Here is a 16,557-nt window from a genome sequence, read left to right as displayed (position 1 = left end):
CCGATGGGTGCTCTTCTGTAGCCTATGTGTTGTTTATTGTATGGTTGTGCAGCAGTAGTGCCAAATTGCCAATGTAGTATAGGCCTACACATCTACAGTGGGGCAAAAAAGTATTTAGTCAGCCACCAATTGTGCAAGTTCTCCCACTTAAAAAGATGAGAGAGGCCTGTAATTTTCATCATAGGTACACTTCAACTATGACAGACAAAATGAGAAATAAAATCCAGAAAATCACATTGTAGGATTTTTAATGAATTTATTTGCAAATTATGGTGGAAAATAAGTATTTGGTCAATAACAAAAGTTTATCTCAATACTTTGTTAAATACCCTTTGTTGGCAATGACACAGGTCAAACGTTTTCTGTAAGTCTTCACAAGGTTTTCACACACTGTTGCTGGTATTTTGGCCCATTCCTCCATGCAGATCTCCTCTAGAGCAGTGATGTTTTGGGGCTGTCGCTGGACTTTCAACTCCCTCCAAAGATTTTCTATGGGGTTGAGATCTGGAGACTGGCTAGGCCACTCCAGGACCTTGAAATGCTTCTTATGAAGCCACTCCTTCGTTGCCCGGGCGGTGTGTTTGGGATCATTGTCATGCTGAAAGACCCAGCAACGTTTCATCTTCAATGCCCTTGCCGATGGAAGGAGGTTTTCACTCAAAATCTCACGATACATGGCCCCATTCATTCTTTCCTTTACACGGATCAGTCGTCCTGGTCCCTTTGCAGAAAAACAGCCCCAAAGCATGATGTTTCCACCCCCATGCTTCACAGTAGGTATGGTGTTCTTTGGATGCAACTCAGCATTCTTTGTCCTCCAAACACGACGAGTTGAGTTTTTACCAAAAAGTTATATTTTGGTTTCATCTGACCATATGACATTCTCCCAATCCTCTTCTGGATCATCCAAATACTCTCTAGCAAACTTCAGACGGGCCTGGACATGTACTGGCTTAAGCAGGGGGACACGTCTGGCACTGCAGGATTTGAGTCCCTGGCGGCGTAGTGTGTTACTGATGGTAGGCTTTGTTACTTTGGTCCCAGCTCTCTGCAGGTCAGGTCTTGTGATCATTTTGACCCCACGGGGTGAGATCTTGCGTGGAGCCCCAGATTGAGGGAGATTATCAGTGGTCTTGTATGTCTTCCATTTGATAATAATTGCTCCCACAGTTGATTTCTTCAAACCAAGTTGCTTACCTATTGCAGATTCAGTCTTCCCAGCCTGGTGCAGGTCAACAATTTTGTTTCTGGTGTCCTATGACAGCTCTTTGGTCTTGGCCATAGTGGAGTTTGGAGTGTGACTGTTTGAGGTTGTGGACAGGTGTCTTTTATACTGATAACAAGTTCAAACAGGTGCCATTAATACAGGTAACGAGTGGAGGACAGAGGAGCCTCTTAAAGAAGAAGTTACAGGTCTGTGAGAGCCAGAAATCTTGCTTGTTTGTAGGTGACCAAATACTTATTTTCCACCATAATTTGCAAATAAATTCATTAATAATCCTACAATGTCATTTTCTGGATTTTTTTTCTCATTTTGTCTGTCATAGTTGACGTGTACCTATGATGACAATTACAGGTCTCTCTCATCTTTTTAAGTGGGAGAACTTGCACAATTGGTGGCTGACTAAATACTTTTTTGCCCCACTGTATGTGTTACATTTGCCAATAGCGCTTGTATGAACCGGTTGAACGAGAGTGGCTAACCTAAACTCAGCAAAAAAAAGAAACGCCCCTTTTTCAGGACCCTGTCTTTCAAAGATAATTCGTTAACATCCAAATATCTTCACAGATCTTCATTGTAAAGGGTTTAAACACTGTTTCCCCTTGTTCAATGAACCATCAACAATTAATGAACATGCACCTGTGGAATGGTCATTAAGACGTTAACAGCTTACAGACGGTAGGCAATTCAGGTTACAGATATGAAAACTTAGGACACTAAAGAGGCCTTTCTACTGACTCTGAAAAACACCAAAAGAAAGATGCCCAGGGTCCCTGCTCATCTGTGTGAATGTGCCTTAGGCATGCTGCAAGGAGGCATGAGGACTGCAGATGTGGCCAGGGCAATACATTGCAATGTCCGTACTGTGAGATGCCTAAGACAGCGCTACAGGGAGGCACAATCCCTCCATCAGTGCTCAGACTGGCCGCAATACGCTGAGAGAGGCTGGACTGAGGGCTTGTAGGCCTGTTGTAAGGCAGATCCTCACCAGACATCACCGGCAACAACGTCGACTATGGGCACAAACCCACCGTCGCTGGACCAGACAGGACTGGCAAAAAATGCTCTTCACTGACGAGTCACGGTTTTGTCTCACCAGGGGTGATGGTTGGATTCGCGTTTATCGTTGAAGGAATGAGCGTTACACTGAGGCCTGTACTCTGGAGCGGGATCGATTTGGAGGTGGATGGTCCGTCATGGTCTGGGGCGGTGTGTCACAGCATCATCGGACTGAGCTTGTTGTCATTGCAGGCAATCTCAATGCTGTGCGTTACAGGGAAGACATCCTCCTCCCTCATGGGGTACCCTTCCTGCAGGCTCATCCTGACGTGACCCTCCAGCATGACAATGCCACCAGCCATAGTGCTTGTTCTGTGCGTGGTTTCCTGCAAGACAGGAATGTCAGTGTTCTGCCATGGCCAGCGAAGAGCCCGGATCTCAATCCCATTGAGTACATCTGGTACCTGTTGGATTGGAGGGTGAGGGCTAGGGCCATTCCCCCCAGAAATGTCTGGGAACTTGCAGGTGCCTTCGTGGAAGACTGGGGTGACATCTCACAGAAAGAACTGGCAAATCTGGTGCAGTCCATGAGGAGGAGTTGCACTGCAGTACTTAATGCAGCTGGTGGCCACACCAGATACTGACTGTTACTTTTGATTTTGACTCCCCCTTTGTTCAGGGACACATTATTAAATTTCTGTTAGTCATGTCTGTGGAACTTATTCAGTTTGTGTCAGTCGTTGAATCTTGTTATGTTCATACAAATATTTACACATGTTAAGTTTGCTGAAAATAAACGCAGTTGACAGTGAGAGGACGTCTATTTTTTTGCTGAGTTAAATATGTTAGGTTGTGGATGTGCAAGTCTACAGGATATTTTCAATTGCCTCACTTCACAAAAACTCAGCAAGATATCGGAAGACCTCCCTTCAGTGTCTCACATACAGTGCAAGAAGTGTTTATTGTCCTTAAAATAAGCAATTTTCCCATGAAATCAGTGTTATTAAGAAACTAATGACCTGGAAAGCTGAGACCTGGGGGAGAAACAGGAAACTTGGTCAACTTTGTCTGCACATAACTGTATTTTCATTCTATCTTCCTGTTTGCATTGGGAATGTCCTGTTTTGGGGGTTAACCATATGTTAAACAAAGCCTACAAATAATAGACTACAAATAATGAATCGGTAATATCATTTTTGTAACCAGATAATATTAGGTCTATACACTAGCCTATACTTTACTATATTACTGTCTACTTTCCTATGATATGCTTTGATTTAGGCTACTATTGTACTTAATGTAAGTGAGCTCGGTGTGGGGGGGGTACAGTAAAACAATCTGGGTAAAAAATAAGACACTCTTGACTGTTCAATCATCTTAGCTGAGAGAAGCCGACGCCCACGTTTCATGACGCAATGAGTGGTGTGAAATTGTCGTGTGCAGCTGTCAAGTCCGTCACGGTGTTGATTCAAACTGTCACCACTGTTTGGTGGTGTTGATGAGTAGAAGTCTCATACTGTGTCATGGTATTGAGTATTGCTTTCTCTCTGGGCTGTGATATTGACTGGATCTCCCAATCTGTGTTATACCGTTAAGTAGAGCTGTCATTCTGCGTCACGGTGTTGATTCAAACTGTCACCACTGTTTGGTGGTGTTGATGAGTAGAAGTCTCATACTGTGTCGTGGTATTGAGTATTGCTTTCTCTCTGGGCTGTGATATTGACTGTATCTCCCAATCTGTGTTATACCGTTAAGTAGAGCTGTCATTCTGCGTCACGGTGTTGAGGCAAGCCTCCAGCTGTTCAGCTGTTCTTCGTTGTAAAAACAATCTGCTTCATAGTTGAGTGGTTCTGTAAAGTGTTTACTCATCAACATTGGGTCTTTCCTTGCCATGGTTTTCATAGCAAAGGCTAGCTCAGGACATCTGCTAACCATAGTCATGCAAATATTTGTTTGCTTTTCCAAAAATGTCATACACTGAGTGTACAAAACATTAGGAACCGCCTCAATTCTTCGGGGCATGGACTACAAGGTGTCTAACGTGTTCCACAGGGATGCTGGCCCATGTTTACTCCAATACTTCCCACAGTTTTGTCAAGTTAATATGCAATGGAAACGGTTGAGTGTGAAAAACCCAGCAGCGATGCAGTTCTGGGCACCTGGCAGCTACTACCATACCCCATTCGAAGGCACTTCAGGTGACATCAATAAGGGATCATAGCGTTCGCATGGATTCATCTGGTCAGTCTATGTCATGGAAATGTTTTGTACACTCAATGTATATCAGCACTCCCACTCTGTCATGCTTGATTCATATAGATCTATATGTGTCAAGATGTGTTTTGGAGGCGTTTAGCACCCATGTTTTTAGACACCCAGGTTTGCAGCAAGTGATGATGGAGAGCTCTGTCAAAACGGCTTAAATTATTCAACTTGCCTCCTTACCCCATTGCTCGTGATTTGTGAGTTTGTTTATATTCATGTCGGTACAGTATTGAGATTCTGTCACCGTCCTTTTGTCTCCCCTCCATCCCTCCTCCATCCATCCCTCCGTCTCTGCTTTCCTTTCACTCGTTGGCAGTGGAAAGGAATGGGAAAAGGCTTTGTAAAGGATAGTGATTGTTTGTTTATGGGGATGCTACCCTTGCGGTGACATGTTTTTTTCCCCCTCACAGACACTCTTAAGTGAAATTGATACTCTGCGTACTATGTAATCAAATGTAACTCAGACCCGACATTTGGACTAGAACAAGGGTTTTTCCACTTTAATCCTTCGGGTAATATTCCAAGCCACTGGAGTTCACCTCTCCACTAAGTCAATTGAAGACTCCACCATGATGGCAGTATAGATGCAGACCGTTATACTGGCAAAATGTCGACACAGCCTACATAAAGTGGGCTCTTACCTGTTTGTAGTCTTCATTTGGAGGACGAGGCAAAGGAGCAAGGTTTAACTTTTGAAAAACATACCGTGTCCCTCCACACAAATCATATTGTCCCGTGTAGCTCAGTTGGTAGAGCATGGCTCTTGCAACGCCAGGTTGTGGGTTTGATTCACACGGGGGACCAGTATGAAAACAAAATATGAAAATGTATGCACTCACAAGGTCTCTCTGGATAAGTGTCTGCTAAATGACTAAAATGTATATGTAAAATGTTAAGCTGGAAATGCAGTTTTGTTCAAAACATTTTAGTGGAGGGCCAAGGTATTGAAGGTTGAGCCATCAGAAACACGTTTGCAAAATGCTTATCTGGTTTCCAGTCACCTCGGCAGAAGGCAGTGGCAACTGCATGCAATGCAATGCAATACTTCGCTCTCTTTCCTCATTCTTTCTTCTTTGCAATGTAAGTCTAGATTCATTTCACATTTTTCATTGTAGACTTGGACTCACTCGAGAGCAAGAGAGCTGTCCTCAAAGGTGACTTGACTGTGGGATATTGGCCACTGGCGGCCTGTGACACTGTTCTTGACTTAAATCCTTTTGCTCTTTGGGAAGCATAGGTCATTCACAAACTTCCTCCAGTGGGTTCGGTGTTGGGCGGTTTTTCTTTGCTTCTTTCTAGGATGATCCTGCAACTTTAAGTTCTGTCTTCACAGGCCTTCAGCTGTTTCTGGGTCTTCCTGGTTTCCCTATGCTTTCCAGGTTAGAGCTTGTCTGGTCATGTTGGTGAGTAGTTTTCTTAAGGTGTGCCCAATCCAGCCTCATTTCCTGCATTTTATTTGAGTGTCAATATGTTCTTGCTGTGTGATTTCCCAGAGATTTTCATTCCTTATGATGTTTGGCCAATATACCTAATGTCATTCTTGGTGAGTTTGGACATTTACAAGCAAATGTGAACGAGAGACATTGTGCAAATGAACAAGGTTTGACGCATGCAGTGCTGGCTCTCCAGCAGCATGTCTACTGGCTGTCTGTGTGGAGTCTGGAGTCGCTAGGGCAACAGGCCTGCCTGCTCTGCTTGGAGAAGAGGGGGGAGGAGCAGACAGGCTGAGAACTGAGAGGAGAAAATAACTCATCCAAAGGGCTTTGCCTTCTCAAACATGGCAGAAACCTAACAGTATGATGCCCTGTCACCTTATTAATTCAGCCTCTTCCTTAGATAGCAAGTTAAACGAGGGGTCGTGTTAAACAAATAATTATGCATTTTTCACTCAGAAAAAAAAAGATCAAATGCAATTGAAATATTTTGCTGCGTTTTGTAAACACAGATCTAAAATGCTTCTTATTGTAATTTCTGCTCAGCATCAGACTCATTTTGTGCTTCAGTTGCACTTCTAATTCTAAACTTGGATGAGAATTCAAGAACGGGCGTTCTATCAGCAGACAGCGCTCCAATGTGTCGGTAGCTTCTTTTCTCCTGTACTTTTCTCAGTGTAGCCAGCCTGTTTTTCTCAGGTAAAATGCAAGATTAACTTTAAGCAAAACATTAGAAATGTGATGTCCATGCATAGTTTTATCAAAAAATACCCTTTTCATTGTAAGCTCATTTACTTGTGTGGCTGCCAGCCAAATAATGTTGTACTTCAGTTGTCATCTGATGAAATCTAAGCTATATTATGCCAAATGTGTTGCACTAATGTATTTTCTGTGAAGAAAAACTATAGTTGCACATCCCTGATCATTCTATTGAAGAAAAATAAACACTGTTGACTTTCAATATAAAACGCGACCACTGTCAGTACACAGCTGGCCTCACTTGCTCCCTCTTTCTCCCGTTGTGCTAATTACAAACAAACACACATGACCGGCTCAAAGGTTCTGGGAAACTAAGTAAGCTTCATAATTTGACGGGTGAAATAAGAACACAATCTTCTTTATCTCCTAAACGCATTGCACAAGTTGACTGCAGGTATTTACTTAAAAAATAGCTACAAATATTAAAATGTATTGAAAAACGTCAAAGAAATAGTTTCAACGGTGTTGACGGTACTGAAAAACACCGCGTGGCTATTTCCAAATACCTGTATAAACCGTATACCACCCAAGCCTAAAAGCCAGTTTTGAGGTCTTTGAAGTCTTGTTCTTCTAGTTGGGTCCACGGTATGCCAAAGTTTTATCCTATCGACTGCCATCAGAAAGAGAAGGGGGGACAGCAGGCAGCCCTTCGAACTCCTGTGTTTATGGGGAAGCTGTCAGTGAGGTGTCCATTGTGTATTACTCTGCAGGATGACTGTAGATAGATATAACTGTTGGGTGATGTTGATGAACTTCTTAGGTATGCCATAGTGTGCCATGAGCTTCCACAAGGTTTCTCGGTCCAGACCGACGAATGCTTTTTGAAAGTCGATGAATGTGAGGACTAGAGATGTGTTCCATTCCAGGGTCTGTTCAGCAATGATGCAAATGGTGGCAATGTGGTCGGTACATGATCTATCATGTCGGAATCCTGCTTGTTGGTCTCTGAGTTCTTTGTCCAGTGCTTTTGAAAGTATTTCCAGGATGATCCTGCTCAAGACTTTTCCTGGCACAGATAAAAGCATTATGCCCCTGTAGTTATTGCGGTCTCTGAGGTTGCCCTTTTTGGAAAGCTTTACCAAGTGTCCTTCTATCCTTTCGTTGGTACTCTTTCTTCATCCAATATCTGTCCCAGAAGTTGGTGCAGCATTTCGGTTGCTTTCTCAGGGTCTGCTCTGATATCTTTTGGAGGTATTCCGTCAGGTCTTGGTGCTTTTCTGTTTTTCCATTTTTGGATGGCTTTCTCTATTTAATGTTTACAGGGCTTGTTGGTATGGACCTGAATAGGGTGTTCGGACCCTCTGGTCCAGGGTTTTCTCTTCTTCCTCATCAGATATCAAGAGGTTTGAACCTGTTTGAAAGGTTGATCTGGAGTAGCTCTCTTATGTTCTGGTCTTGGAGTAGGCTGACATTAAACTGTTTTTTCTTGCTGTGTCTGTGAATTTCTTGAGTTTCAGTATGAGCAGTCCTATTATGAAGTGGTGGTCTGATGCTGCATTTTGCTGATGCATATAAACTCAGCAAAAAAATAAACGTCCTCTCACTGTCAACTGCGTTTATTTTCAGCAAACTTAACATGTGTAAATATTTGTATGAACATAGCAAGAATCAACAACTGAGAAATAAACTGAACAAGTTCCACAGACATGTGACTAACAGAAATGGAATAATGTGTCCCTGAACAAAGGGGGGGTTAAATCAAAAGTAACAGTCAGTATCTGGTGTGGCCACCAGCTGCATTAAGTACTGTGGTGCACCACCTCCTCATGGACTGCACCAGATTTGCCAGTTATTGCTGTGAGATGTTACCCCACTCTTCCACCAAGGCACCTGCAAGTTCCCGGACATTTCTGGGGGGAATGGTCCTAGCCCTCACCCTCCGATACAACAGGTCCCAGATGTGCTCAATGTGTTTGAGATCCGGGCTCTTTGCTGGCCATGGCAGAACACTGACATTCCTGTCTTGCAAGAAATCACACACAGAACGAGCAGTATGGCTGGTGGCATTGTCATGCTGGAGGGTCATGTCAGGATGGGCCTGCAGAAAGGGTACCACATGAGGGAGGAGGATGTCTTCCCTGTAACGTACAGCGTTGAGATTGCCTGCAATGACAACAAGCTCAGTCTGATGATGCTGTGACACACCACCCCAGACCATGACGATCCTCCACCTCCAAATCGATCCAGCTCCAGAGTACAGGCCTCGGTGTAACACTTATTCCTTCGACGATAAACGCGAATCCGACCATCACCCCAGTGAGACAAAACCCCAACTCGTCTGTGAAGAGCACTTTTTGCCAGTCCTGTCTGGTCCTGCCGCGGTGGGTTTGTGCCCATAGGCGACGTTGTTGCCGGTGATGTATGGTGAGGACCTGCCTTACAACAGGCCTACAAGCCCTCAGTCCAGCCTCTTTCAGCCTATTGCGGACAGTCTGAGCACTGATGGAGGGATTGTACCTGTCCCGCAGGTGTGATGTTCGGATGTACCGAACCTGTGCAGGTTTTGTTACACGTGGTCTGCCACTGCGAGGACGATCAGCTGTCCGTCCTGTCTCCCTGTAGCGCTGTCTTTGGTGTCTCACAGTACGGACATTGCAATTTATTGTCCTGGCCACATCTGCAGTCCTCATGCCTCCTTTCAGCATGCCTAAGGCACGTTCACGCAGATGAGCAGGGACCCTGGGCATCTTTCTTTCAGTGTTTTTCAGAGTCAGTAGAAAGGCCTCTTTAGTGTCCTAAGTTTTCATAACTGTAACCTTAATTGCCTACCGTCTGTAAGCTGTTAGTGCCTTAACGACCATTTCACAGGTGCATGTTCATTAATTGTTTATGGTTCATTGAACAAGCATGGAAAACAGTGTTTAAACCCTTTACAGTGAAGATCTGTGAAGGTATTTGGATTTTTACGAATTGTCTTTGAAAGATAGGGTCCTGAAAAAGGGACGTTTCTTTTTTGCTGAGTTTAGGATCTACGTATCTGGTTTTCCTTGGTGTGGTCTGGAGATACCTATGTGGCCTTGTGCACTCTTTCGCGTGGGAAGACAATCCCTCCAATGGCAAGGTTGTGGAATGCACAGAAGTCACTGAATTGTTCTCCGTTTTTGAAGGGGGGGTCAACTGTGCAACTTCCTTTCGGTTTTGGTTGTGCAGCATTATTCTTGTCTGACTTGAGACACCTTCCTTTTCCAAATCTTGCTGTAGTTTCTTTGTGAATGTTTCTGTAAATTGTATTTTCCACTAAATGGATGATTGGTTCACCTGGCTTTACCAGAGCCCTGTTGGCCAGCGTGTTTCCAGACAGGCCTTTATGGTAACCTTAGCGGCCCGGGTGGAAGAGCCACCCACCATGCTTCGCCCTGTCTGGCAATCCCGGACTTTACCTGTTTCCGCCTCCCACGACTTGGACGACGGGTTGGGTTATTGAGAGGCGACAGTGTTCTACAATGACCATAAGATTTTGGGCAAGATGTTGTCACGTTTCGTTTCGTCAAACAATTTCCACATGCAAATATTTGCTTCCTTCTTCTCTGACACACGCACACACACACACACACACACACGATACAAACACACACACACACGCAAACACTGATATTTCTGTCTGTGTGAGATGTATCCTATTTCAGGATGGTTTCAGTCTATGCAGCCATACAATTCAACAGTATACATACATGACCCACAATTCAGCCATAGGTCCGAAGGGGGTCAGAGGACCGATCACATACTGACCAATCCCACAGTGTCCATTGCAGGTCAACGGTCGTTGATGAGCCTTTTTTTCCCCATTCTCCTTCTATCGCTCTCTATTTCTCTCTCCCTCTCTCCCACTCCATCTCACCCCCCTCACTCATTCTCTCATGCTTTCTCTCGCTCTCTCTCTCTTCCTCCTCGCTCTCTCTATCTCTGTAGTAATGGAGACTACGGCTGTGAGTACCACCACTCTGGCCAATGATGAGTTTGACAGGAACATGCCACGGATCTGCGGTGTGTGCGGGGACAAGGCCTCCGGATTCCACTTCAATGCCATGACCTGCGAGGGCTGCAAGGGCTTCTTCAGGTATGGACAGACGTAAACACATGCACACACACACATGCACACATTTCCTGGCAACAACAAGACCCTCCATTGTGGGCCTTGAGCTGCCCAGTGACGCAAGCCTACCAGACGAGCTAAATGCCTTTTATGCTTCGAGGCAAGCAAGACTGAAGCATGCATGAGAGCACCAGCTGTTCCGGACAACTGTGTGATCACGCTCTCCGTAGCCGATGTGAGCAAGACCTTTAAACAGGTCAACATTCACAAGGCTGCAGGGCCAAACAGATTACCAGGACGTGTACTGAGAGCATGCACGGACCAGCTGGCAAGTGTCTTCACTGACATAAAAAAAAAAAAATCCTGACCAAGTGTGTAATACGTAACATGTTTCAAGCAGACCACCATAGTCCCTGTGCCCAAAAAATCGAAGGTAACCTGCCTAAATGACTACTGCCCCATAGCACTCACGTCGGTAGCCATAAAGTGCTTTGAATGGCTGGTCATGGCTCACGTCAACATCATCATCCCGAAAACCCTAGACCCACTCCAATTCGCATACCGCCCCAACAGATCCACAGATGACACAATCTCAATCGTACTCCACACTGCCCTTTCCCACCTGGACAAAAGGAACACATATGTAAGAATGCTGTTCATTGACTACAGCTTTGCATTCAGCACCATAATACCCACAAAGCTCATCACTAAGCTAAGGACCCTGGGATTAAACACCTCCCTTTGCAACTGGATCCTAGGCTTGACGGGACAACAACCTCTCCATCAACGTGTGCAAGACTACAGGAAGAGGAGGGCCGAACACGCCCCCATTCACATCGATGGGGATGTAGTGGAGCGGGTCGAGAGTTTCAAGTTCCTTGGTGTCCACATCACTAACAAACTATCATGGTCCAAACACACAAGACAGTTGTGAATAGGGCACCCCCTCAGGAGACTGAAAAGATTTGGCATGGTTCCCCGGATCCTCAAAAAGTTCTACAGCTGTACCATCGAGAGCATCCTGACCGTTTGTATCACCGCCTGGTATGGCAACTGCTCGGCATCCGACCGCAAGGTTAGTGTGTATGGCCCAGTACATCACTGCGGCCAAGCTTCCCGCCATCCAGGACCTACAGTGCATTCGGAAAGTATTCACACACCTTCCCTTTTTACAAATTTTGTTACAGCCTTATTCTAAAATGTATAAAATTACATGTTTTCCTCATCAATCTACACAGTTTTTTTTACAAATGTATTCAAAATAAAGACATATACCTTACTTACATAATTATTCAGGCCCTTTGCTATGAGACTCGAAATTGAGCTCAAGTGCATCCTGTTTCCATCGATCATCTGTCACGGTTGTTGTCGGTGAATGAGGACCAAAACGCAGCAGGTACGTGAATGCTCATCTTGATTTTTAATTATCTTCAAAAATGAACATACAAAATAACAAAACCGAAAAACGAACAACTAACAAACAGTCTGGCAAAGCAAAGCTCAACACAGAACAATCACCCACAAATCACACACACAAACACACCCTAATATATGGGACTCTCAATCAAAGGCAGATAGACAACACCTGCCTTCAACTGAGAGTCCCAACCCCAATTAACCAAACATAGAAACACACACACCAGACTAACCATAGAATACAAACACATAGACCATCAACCAAAAACCCGGAAATACTAAATCAAACACCCTTTACACAAACACACCACCCCGAACCACATAAAACAAATACCCTCTGCCACGTCCTGACTAAACTACAAAACAATTAACCTTATATACTGGCCAGGACGTGACAGTACCCCCCCCCTTAAAGGTGCTACCCCAGAAGCACCTTAACAAAAAATAACCCCAAGCAACACCAACAAAAAGTCCCCTTTTCTAAAGGGAGGGAAGGGAGGGTGGCTGCCGTCAACGACGGCACTGTGCGACACCCCCCCTCCCCAACCCACCTATTTCTGGAGGTGGCTCTGGTTCCGGCCCTTCCAGGCTGTCGGGCCACTCTGGCATCGCCGAGGGGCAGTCGGGCCAGTCTGGCATCGCCGGGGGACAGTCTGGGCAGTCTGGGCAGTCTGGCAGTTCGGGACAGTCTGGGCAGTCTGGCAGTTCGGGACAGTCTGGGCAGTCTGGCAGTTCGGGACAGTCTGGGCAGTCTGGCAATTCGGGACAGTCTGGGCAGTCTGGCAATTCGGGACAGTCTGGCCACTCGGGCCACTCCGGCAGTTCAGGGCAGTCTGGCCACTCCGGCAGTTCAGGGCAGTCTGGCCACTCCGGCAGTTCAGGGCAGTCTGGCCACTCCGGCAGTTCAGGGCAGTCTGGCCACTCCGGCAGTTCAGGGCAGTCTGGCCACTCCGGCAGTTCAGCGCAGTCTGGCCACTCCGGCAGTTCAGCGCAGTCTGGCCACTCCGGCAGTTCAGCGCAGTCTGGCCACTCCGGCAGTTCAGCGCAGTCTGGCCACTCCGGCAGTTCAGGGCAGTCTGACGACTGTTGACTGGCGGGCAGCTCTGACGACTGTTGACTGGCGGGCAGCTCTGACGACTGTTGACTGGCGGGAAGCTCTGACGACTGTTGACTGGCGGGCAGCTCTGACGACTGTTGACTGGCGGGCAGCTCTGACGACTGTTGACTTGCGGGCAGCTCTGATGATGACTGTTGACTGGCGGGCAGCTCTGACGACTGTTGACTGGCGGGCAGCTCTGATGACACCCTTTACACAAACACACCACCCCAAACCACATAAAACAAATACCCTCTGCCACGTCCTGACTAAACTACAAAACAATTAACCTTATATACTGGCCAGGACGTGACAGTACCCCCCCCTTAAAGGTGCTACCCCAGAAGCACCTTAACAAAAAATAACCCCAAGCAACACCAACAAAAAGTCCCCTTTTCTAAAGGGAGGGAAGGGAGGGTGGCTGCCGTCAACGACGGCACTGTGCGACACCCCCCCTCCCCAACCCACCTATTTCTGGAGGTGGCTCTGGTTCCGGCCGTTCCAGGCTGTCGGACCACTCTGGCATCGCCGAGGGGCAGTCGGGCCAGTCTGGCATCGCCGGGGGACAGTCTGGGCAGTCTGGCAGTTCGGGACAGTCTGGGCAGTCTGGCAGTTCGGGACAGTCTGGGCAGTGTGGCAATTCGGGACAGTCTGGCCACTCGGGCCACTCCGGCAGTTCAGGGCAGTCTGGCCACTCCGGCAGTTCAGGGCAGTCTGGCCACTCCGGCAGTTCAGGGCAGTCTGGCCACTCCGGCAGTTCAGGGCAGTCTGGCCACTCCGGCAGTTCAGGGCAGTCTGGCCACTCCGGCAGTTCAGCGCAGTCTGGCCACTCCGGCAGTTCAGCGCAGTCTGGCCACTCCGGCAGTTCAGCGCAGTCTGGCCACTCCGGCAGTTCAGCGCAGTCTGGCCACTCCGGCAGTTCAGGGCAGTCTGACGACTGTTGACTGGCGGGCAGCTCTGACGACTGTTGACTGGCGGGCAGCTCTGATGACTGTTGACTGGCGGGCAGCTCTGACGACTGTTGACTGGCGGGAATGTCTGACGACTGTTGACTGGCGGGCAGCTCTGACGACTGTTGACTGGCGGGCAGCTCTGACGACTGTTGACTGGCGGGCAGCTCTGATGATGACTGTTGACTGGTGGGCAGCTCTGATGATGACTGTTGACTGGCGGGCAGCTCTGATGATGACTGTTGACTGGCGGGCAGCTCTGATGATGACTGTTGACTGGCGGGCAGCTCTGATGATGACTGTTGACTGGCGGGCAGCTCTGATGATGACTGTTGACTGGCGGGCAGCTCTGATGATGACTGTTGACTGGCGGGCAGCTCTGATGATGACTGTTGACTGGCGGGCTGACGCACTATAATCCTGGTGCGTGGTGCTGGTACCGGATATACCAGCTTATGAACACGCACCTCCAGGCTAGTGCGGGGAGCGGGAACAGGACGAGTCGGACTGGGTTGACGCACTTCCGGGTCCGCACGAGAGACAGGAGCTGGAAACCCAGGGCTATGGAGGCGCACAGTCGGTCTAGATCTTACCTCCTGCACAACCCGCCTTGGCTGGATGGAACTAGTAGCCCTGTACGAGCGGGGTGCTCGTACAGGGCAGACTGGGCTGTGCAGGGGCCTGATGGTAGCCGTGCGTAGAGCGGGAGTTGGGTAGCCTGGTCCTCGGAGGCGTACCGGCGACCAGATGCGCTGCGCAGGCATCCTCCTACCAGGTTGGATGCCCGCTCTAGCACGGCACCTGCGAGGGGCTGGAATAACGCGCACCAGACTGTGCGTGCGTATGGGTGAGATAGTGCGCTCCTCAGCGAAACATAGCGCTCTCCACCCCATACGCTCCTCCATATAACCACGGGTAGCTGGCTTCCGGCTCTTCTTACGCCTAGCCAAACTACCCGTGTGCCCCCCCCCCATTTTCTTGGGGGTGCCTCTCGTGCATCTCCTTCAGCGCGTCCACTCTGGCCTCGTACCACCGCCTCTCTGCCTTGGCTGCCTCAATTTCCCACTGCGGGCGGCGATAATCCCCAGCCTGATGCCAGGGTCCGGCCCCGTCCAGAACTTCCTCCCAAGTCCACTTCTCCCGCCAGTCCAACTCGAACTCCGTCTGCTCCTTCCTCTGCTGCTTGGTCCTTTGGTGGTGGGTGATTCTGTCACGGTTGTTGTCGGTGAATGAGGACCAAAACGCAGCAGGTACGTGAATGCTCATCTTGATTTTTAATTATCTTCAAAAATGAACATACAAAATAACAAAACCGAAAAACGAACAACTAACAAACAGTCTGGCAAAGCAAAGCTCAACACAGAACAATCACCCACAAATCACACACACAAACACACCCTAATATATGGGACTCTCAATCATAGACAACACCTGCCTTCAACTGAGAGTCCCAACCCCAATTAACCAAACATAGAAACACACACACCAGACTAACCATAGAATACAAACACATAGACCATCAACCAAAAACCCGGAAATACTAAATCAAACACCCTTTACACAAACACACCACCCCGAACCACATAAAACAAATACCCTCTGCCACGTCCTGACCAAACTACAAAACAATTAACCTTATATACTGGCCAGGACGTGACATCATCCTTGTTTCTACAACTTGATTTGAGTCCACCAGTGGTACATACAATTGAATGGACATGATTTGGAAAGGCACACAACTGTCTATATAAGTACCCACAGTTGACAGTGCATGTCAGAGCAAAAACCAAGCCAAGAGGTCGAAGGAATTGTCTGTTGAGCTCCGAGACAGGATTGTGTCGAGGCACAGATCTGGGGAAGGGTACCAAAAAATGTCTGAAGAATTGAAGGTCACCAAGAACACAGTGGCCGCCATCATTCTTAAATGGAAGAAGTTTGGAACCACCGACTCTTTCTAAAGCTGGCTGCCCAGCCAAACTGAGCAATTGTGAAAGAAGGGCCTTGGTCAGGGAGGTGACAACCTCTGCAGCATTCCACCAATCAGGCTTTATGGTAGAGTGGCCAGACGGAAGCCACTCCTCAGTAAAAGGCACATGACAGCCTGAATGGAGTTTGCCAAAAAGGCAACTAACTATCACAACCGGCCGTGATTGGGAGTCCCTTAGGGCGGTGCACAATTGGCCCAGCATTGTCCGGGTTAGGTTTTGGCCGGGATAGGCCGGCATTGTATATAGTCTTATTTTTATCTACTGTATCATTGATTGTATGTTGTTTTACTCCATGTGTAACTCTGTGTTTTTGTATGTTGTCGAACTGTTTTGCTTTATCTTGGCCAGGTCGCAATTGTAAATGAGAACTTGTTCTCAACTTGCCTACCTGGTTAA

At 47.3% G+C, this 16,557-nt stretch overlaps 1 protein-coding gene across 4 annotated transcripts in view; it reads left to right on the top strand.

Moving 5' to 3' along the window:
• The window catches only part of LOC106565233 (vitamin D3 receptor B), a 97,068-nt gene that overhangs the window by 45,015 nt on the left and 35,496 nt on the right, over positions 1-16,557 (top strand). For all 4 annotated transcript variants that reach the window (XM_082959025.1, XM_014132121.3, XM_014132119.3 and 1 more), the window contains one exon: positions 10,588-10,735. In XM_082959025.1, coding sequence (XP_082815151.1) covers positions 10,588-10,735 — 148 coding nt within the window. The remainder of the gene's footprint in view (positions 1-10,587; positions 10,736-16,557) is intronic.

This window comes from Salmo salar, chromosome 12, assembly GCF_965601325.2.
Source record: "Salmo salar chromosome 12, fSalSal1, whole genome shotgun sequence".
NCBI classification, from domain to species: domain Eukaryota; kingdom Metazoa; phylum Chordata; class Actinopteri; order Salmoniformes; family Salmonidae; genus Salmo; species Salmo salar.
The sequence above is the reverse complement of the archived record's forward strand: the minus strand, read 5'-3'. Positions and strand labels throughout refer to the sequence as shown.